The sequence below is a fragment of the Austrofundulus limnaeus genome, unplaced genomic scaffold (assembly GCF_001266775.1).
Source record: "Austrofundulus limnaeus strain Quisiro unplaced genomic scaffold, Austrofundulus_limnaeus-1.0 Scaffold15, whole genome shotgun sequence".
In the NCBI taxonomy this organism is placed as follows: Eukaryota; Metazoa; Chordata; class Actinopteri; order Cyprinodontiformes; family Rivulidae; genus Austrofundulus; species Austrofundulus limnaeus.
This window is the reverse complement of record NW_013952417.1, coordinates 3,889,910-3,897,027: the sequence shown is the minus strand read 5'-3', so window position 1 is coordinate 3,897,027 and position 7,118 is coordinate 3,889,910. Positions and strand designations below refer to the sequence as shown.

At 38.3% G+C, this 7,118-nt stretch overlaps 1 protein-coding gene across 1 annotated transcript in view; it reads left to right on the top strand.

Annotated features, from left to right (window-relative positions):
- Window positions 1-7,118, top strand: part of ghrhrl (growth hormone releasing hormone receptor, like) — a gene marked incomplete in the record, with an annotated part of 49,049 nt that overhangs the window by 24,135 nt on the left and 17,796 nt on the right. Inside the window, 2 exon segments of the mRNA XM_014002945.1 lie at window positions 1,761-1,866; window positions 2,321-2,428. Coding sequence (XP_013858399.1) covers window positions 1,761-1,866; window positions 2,321-2,428 — 214 coding nt within the window.

Below are 7,118 nucleotides of genomic sequence, written 5' to 3'. Positions count from 1 at the left end.
CTTTGTGTACCGACCCTGGACCCAATAAACGGATTATGATTTTGAGTGACTGTGTTGAGTCTTGCATTTGAGTCCTTTTATGTGCCGTACGACACTCATGGCAACACATTAATTAATGCACGACCACAGGTTATTATCTTGTGATCAGGCATTAACTAACTTGTGGCCATGAGTTATTATCTTGTAGCTAAAAATTAATTAACTTGTGGCCATGAGTTATTATCTTGTAGCTAAAAATTAACTAACATGTGGCCATGAGTTATTATCTCTTGGCCAAGCATTAACTAATGTATGACCATGTGTTATAATTTTGTGACCAGGCATTAACTAACATGTAGCCATGTGTTATCATTTCGCCAGGCATTAATTAAGACGTGGCCATGAGTTAATATCTTGTGGCCGTGCATTAACTAACAAGGGGCCATGAGTTATAATCTCGTGACCAGGCATTAACTAACATGTAGCCATGAGTTATTATCTCTTGGCCAACCATTAACTAATGTATGACCATGAGTTATTATCTCATGACCAGGCATTAACTCAGTGGTTCCCCAACTTTTTATCTTCTGACCCACAAAATGTTCATTGCAAAAACTTGTGACCCCAAATATTACCAGTCTGAGTACACAAACTTTGTTAATAACCCTAAAAACAAAGGCTACACAAATATAAATACTTATTTATACTTATTTTGTGTTTTTGTAATAATTATAGGGAAAATATTACATCACCAATTATTTTATTACCCTTTACATTGATTTCTGAAGTGCAGTGGTTCCCAAACCTTTCAGCTTTTGACCCACAAAATAACAGTAGCAGAGACCTGTGCCCACAACTATTTTTGGATGATAAATATTTGTATCAGGTCAACTAAACATGGACATAGTAACAATATTTATTTTTATACATTTTAGGCAACTAAGGCAAAATGTAATTAATTTAGAAAATATTTTCAGGACCCCACCTTGATGTTTCAGGACCCCACTTTGGGTCCCGACCCCAACTTTGGGAACCACTGCATTAACTAACATGTGGCCATGAATTATTTTTTTTACTTGTGGCCAGGAATTAACTAACACATAGCCACAAATTATTATCTTGTGGCCATGTATTATTTTTTTATCCAGTGTTACCTGACTATCTGTAAAGTTGCCATGATATTCGCTCAAACGACAGTTTTCTTTTTATTGTGCATTTAGTGTCGCTGCCTCAACAGCATTGAACCATCTCCAGTCTGGAATCAAAATGTTTGATCTTGTTTCTTTGAAATCATTTCTTAACATTAGGCTACATGATTCCAATAATCCAATGTTGCCCAACCCTGGTCCTCAGGCACACTGCCCCGCATGTTTTAGAAGTTTCCCTGCCGTAACACACCTGATTCAGATGACCGCAGTTCAACAAAAGCCTCTTAATCAGTTATCAATTGAAATCAGCTGTGTCGAATTTGTGACCAGGTCCCCCTTGAAAATGACATCACAATCTCAATTGGGTTTTTAATCAGCTTAAATAAAGAAGATGAATAAAATAATCCACCTGTTTATCCGCGGGTGGTGAAAATTTGATTAAAAAAAACTTTTATAACCACACAAGAGTCCAGGATTGAAGTCTGACAAAAATGTATGAAAAGAAAAACTTGCAAGATGACAGATTCTGCCTCCAGACAACACAAAGTATCCTTACAGTGACATTTGCAATACCTTTCTAACAACCTCTATGTTTAACAGAACATGCTGTGTTGCTTTGTTTCCTGCCTGCAGTCCTGGTCCAGTCTGCATCCTGAGTGTGAATACATATTTCAGTTGGAGAGGGAGGAGCGCCAGTGCCTTCAGTACGTTGCTGAGCTGGGAAACAGAAGCACAGAAGGTGTGTTTTTTTCCCTCTACAACAACAAGTTTGTAGCTATCTGCTCATAAATTTAAGGATCGCACTTGGTTGTTTGAAAGATGGTCATGATGAGTCCAAACGAGTCTACGCTGAAATAAATGCTTCATTGAGAATCATTAGTTGTCTGAAAGGACGTTTTTCAGAGCATCTGAACTGCTGAATGAAAACACACTGAATGATAACTCACTATGATTTATAAGATTAAACATTAAGGATTGTTACAGAAGGATTTATGCCTTCCATCTTAAGAGAAAGGTCAGCTGCAGTAGTGTTTTTTTTTTTTTTTTGGTCTCATATTAGTCAAAGAAATGTTGGCATCATTGCCTACATCCTGTCTCTGCTGGTATATATTTCTAATGTGTATTTCAGTCTCTCTAATTGACCTGCACAAACACCTTTTAATCTTTTTTTTTCTTTCAAAACCTTTAAAAAGGTTGTTGGCCGTTCTGGGATGCCGTCGCCTGCTGGCCTCAAGCAGTCACTGGGGAAACGGTCCAAAGAGGTTGTCCTGCAGTTTTCTCTCTTTTCAGGAACAACACAGGTGAGAGGCTTAAAATAAATCCGATCCAGTTTGTCAAACCAGACGGTGACGTAGAACTAAGATATAAAATATGCATAAAAAATGTGCTGTTCAATCCATTCAGAGAATGATTACTTGAGCAAAAAATATCTTACCTGTTGTAGATAGCCCTTTGAGTGTACTCAAGTTGGATGAAAAGAGTTTAAATTTGACAGACATGAGTTGACTTGTGAAAAGAGTCTCAAAAATCTCAACATAGCTCATTCAAACCCCCTTTATAAACCTCTAAATCGGGGATGGGCAACCGGCAGCCCGCGGGCCACAACATGCCTGCTGGTGACTTCCGTCTGGCCTGCCATTTTTACTTAAAAAGTTCATTCTACCTGCAACAGGTATGTATGATATTTTTGTTTATAACCTTTCCACAGAATGTCACTATTGGCAGGTTAACACATAGCCCACACAACAAAATTTGTCTGGCCCAGTTCTGGCCCACACAATGCAAAAGTTTGACCCAGATACCACAAAGAAGGATGATCCCTTGGTTTGTGGTTTGCGGGAGGTGGACCATGCATGGGCCAGCACTGCAAAAACCAATCCACAGCTGGGCTAGTTGCCCCTAATTTACACTACATGCGTTCCAGCTCCGCTCCGACCCGGTCCGACCTCCGCAGCAAATACGCACCCATTATAATCAATGAGAGTGTTTACACTGGTTCCGCACGGCGGCGGTGAGCGGACGGTGATCTGGCAAAATTAGATCGATCCTATTTCTGCCGGACGCCGGAGCTACGCCGGAGTCAGTTTTTAAAGATTATGTCGCACCAACAGGAAGAGGAACGAGCACAATATCTGTATTTACAAAACAAGACACCATAATTTTGTCGAATTTGCAGCTATATTAATAAATATATGGATATATTTCTACACAAAAGCTGTCAGAATGTATCGTTCTGTTAGGGAAAAAGATGGCAACATGTAGATGATGCATATGTGTACACACACAACACACGTGGATTTTATTTTGAAATCAAAGTTTCAAAAAGACGACAGCGCTAATAGGCCTACAGCTTCAACCATAGAAATCAAAAGCTTTTATATCAATGTTTTCAGCTGTGTTTGGAGTTCATCTTTCACAGAATTTATTGTTTTTGCTCTGACTTCCATTTTTATCACTGGATTTATCGCATGATCTCCTTCCTGCACGCCCTCCCTCCTCTGTGTGTCGGACCGGAGCGGAGGCTATATAAACTGGGTTGCAAATGAACAGCTACAAACTGCGCACCACAGCGCAGCGAAGCAGAGTTGCATGTAGTGTAAATCCGGGGTTGTGGCATTCCACCTTAAAATCAGTGCCATCATTACCAGACCTGGCCCACATCTGGTTGACAAACATACCAGCATGGCGAGCTTGATCCCATGTTTGGTCCAAACATCTGTCTGATAAGTGGGATGCTGTTTATTTTGATCATTCTTAAGAAATGAATTAACAAATTAAAAATTATTCAGAAGGAATGAAATGTTCTACAAAATGAGCAAAACAGGAAATATGTTTGAGCTTTGTAACACACAGTAAAGCTTCAGTCTAAACACACTTTATTGTTCATGAAACATCAAAATTGTTGTAATGAGATGAATCGCAATCATCCTTTCTCAGCTTAAACGTTTTTAGGATATAAGCTTTATTGAGTGCAGATTTAAAATGAAACCTGCACTATTTCTGTTCCATTCATGTTTAATATTCTGTGACAGATCAAGCTGATTCGTCATCTGTATTTTTGCTGTTTTCAGCAGCAGTTGGTTACAGAAGAGCTTTCTGGTTGCTATTTAAAATAGGGATGCTGACATTTCACAGGAGGAAAATAGACTCTAAAAGGACATAAAGGCTGCATAATCGGCTTTCTAGCATGTTTAAAAGCACACGTAGCTTGTGGGAAACATTTTCAAATGAAATGCAAATGATACAAATACTATAATAAATTGTCTCAGTTTATTAAACAAAAACCATGCAAAAAGCGATTTTTTTTCCATCTTCTATTCTCATTCTGTTGTGTTCAGGGCAGAGGAACCATCTCTCACCTTAAAATGCCGGTTTCACACTGAACCCGTTCATCACAAGGCAACTGCAGACAAAAAAAGCACTCATACAGTAGGTTTTAAATCATCACAAAATATAATTTGAAATTGAAAAAACGAGTCGCACAGAGAAAAATGCAGTTAATTGCATGTAGTTAAATGCATGGTTAACATACAAATGCTACAAAAAGCCCTCCATCGAGGTTCAGATTAGGAACCAGGTCCTCTAATTCCACAGTGCTGGCAACACCACAGAATCATCTACAACAAATACGACTCTGTGGAGCAAAATGTTTAAATGATCCCTGGCCTCAACGATAGACAGGTGATAGGGCACCTGACCCTCTTTGAACAATAGAGTCAATCAAGGCACTAATGATCTATTGTTTGGCTGATGGTCCTCTTTTTGCATGTGACTAACCTGTTTGTCCACCATGTGGAGGCAGTGCTTATAATGCTGAGCTCACCTGAGACTCATCAGACTGAAGAAGTCTCTTGGAGGAGAGACGAAACGTTTCATTAAAGAAGAACCAAAGGACTTGTTTTTCTTTTTGATTTTTCTACCTGGATTACTTGAGATGCATCAGGACGTTTAAATGATCCCCAGCCAAAGATGACACCACTGGTTTTCTGTGCAATAAAAAAAGGAACTAGAAGCACTTGGTGAGCGCTAACCTTTGCCAAGGCCATAGGGTCAGTAATGCTAAAAGGATCCTCCTTGGAAAAGTGAGCTATCCAATGTAAATAGTAACATCATGCTGCATATATTCATACATAAAATTAAATGGTGGAGATCAAAATTTCAATTTACTCCAACAAATAACACATGTAGAACTATAATATTGAATGAATGTCACAGTATCACACAGTATCATTCCAAATATAACCAGACTGTGTCCATACAGTGAAGGTATCATATTAAAATGTTTCTAAAGAAATAAACATTAAGATTACAGTTTAAATTTTCAACAAAATATTCACACATAGTGGTGAGAAAAATAAGTGTGAGTAACTTTGACATGTGTAATTTCCCCTATCCTGAAATAGTGAAAAATCCTTCAAAGAATTCCTGGATCTGGATCATTACCTAAATTTAATGGTGTGTTCCTTTGGCCGATACCCACCTGTGGTAAAAATGTCACGAAAATCTGTCCATAAGTTTTTGAGTAATTTTGTCCACAGACAGACAGACATACAGTGTGCGACCGAAAACATAACCTCTTTGGTGGAGGTAATAAAACAAGGGAAAAACACTACTGAAGATTTGTATGTATAAAAACACACACAAAGCTAAACTACGAACAGTGTGCACTGATGATTGCAAACAGGCAGCAATCCATTTAGCACAAGGGTGCCAAATTAATTTTCACTGTAGGTCAGATTAGCATTATGGTTGTAATAAACTTTAACATTTTGTGTTTACCTTCGACTAAACCTAAAACGGCACAATCCTCGTCTCATTGCAGCTGCAGAGCACTGTTAACGCACAATAACTGAGCTCTATGTGGTATTTCCTGCATAGAAACAGTGTTTTACCTTTTTACATGGCAAATGTCTCTGGTTACTGGCTATGTTTGAACTGTGTACCTCCACCTAGTGGTGGGATGCCGTCTATTTGCCGACAAAGTAATCATTATACATTATGGCAGATGTAGTTAATGGTCAATGCTAGCTTTAAAGCATTATACACTTATTTTAAGACATTAATACATATTTGAAGCTCTTGCAGGCCACAAAGTTCAGTGGCAAGGCACATTCAACATGCAGGCCTTGAGTTGGACACGTGATTTAACATGCTTGCAGTCAATGGTGGGCAGCGCTAAATTAAAAGTTAGTTCTGCAAATTCAAAAGCACTAATTAATTTATTTAGGTCCACAAGTTCTATTACGCACATCATAATAATTTTAGCAGAAGCTAATTCAATTCTGCACATTTAACTCAGTTCACCAGAATATAGATTTCCAGTGATAACATGAGCATTCTTGCACATTATTGCCATCTCAAGGCATGATAAATTTCTTCCCACCCGTACCTTACTTTGTTGCGGTGAGGAAGTGATTTACAGAACCAGACTTTTGACTCATGATGTTAAAATAAAAAGTTGTTGTGGACTGCAAGTTCTGCTGCTTCTTGGTCATTTTTCTGTTGTTTATTACTATATCAGTCATTTAAAATGTTTATTGGAGAAGGGGTGTTATAGGTTTATTATTGGAGAACTGAAGCGATGCATTCTGGGTAAAGGAAGCCGACAGTCTTCACTTCAAAACAAGAGCGTGAATTTAAACTGTGCCGTGCTTCAGTACGACGTGAGACAGTGGGTTGGTGGTTGAAGCTGCAGCATGTCATAAATTATTATTAATCCTCCCTCTACCCTCCCAAAGCTCATATAAGTATATAAAAAAACAACAATAATTATGGCTGGATTGTTGAAGAAACTTTTATTTTTTTGTTAATGGTGGTTCTAGAAAAAAGCCGTGAACATCAGCAGCTGATCTTCAATTAAAATAAACCAGCTGTTGAGCTAGCTTTTTTAACTACTGGCCTCAGATAAAAAATATTTTTAAAGAAATAACATGAATTAAACGCTGCTGGACCATTTCCTCAAGTGTCCCTCGCTGTGTGTGTGTGTGTGTG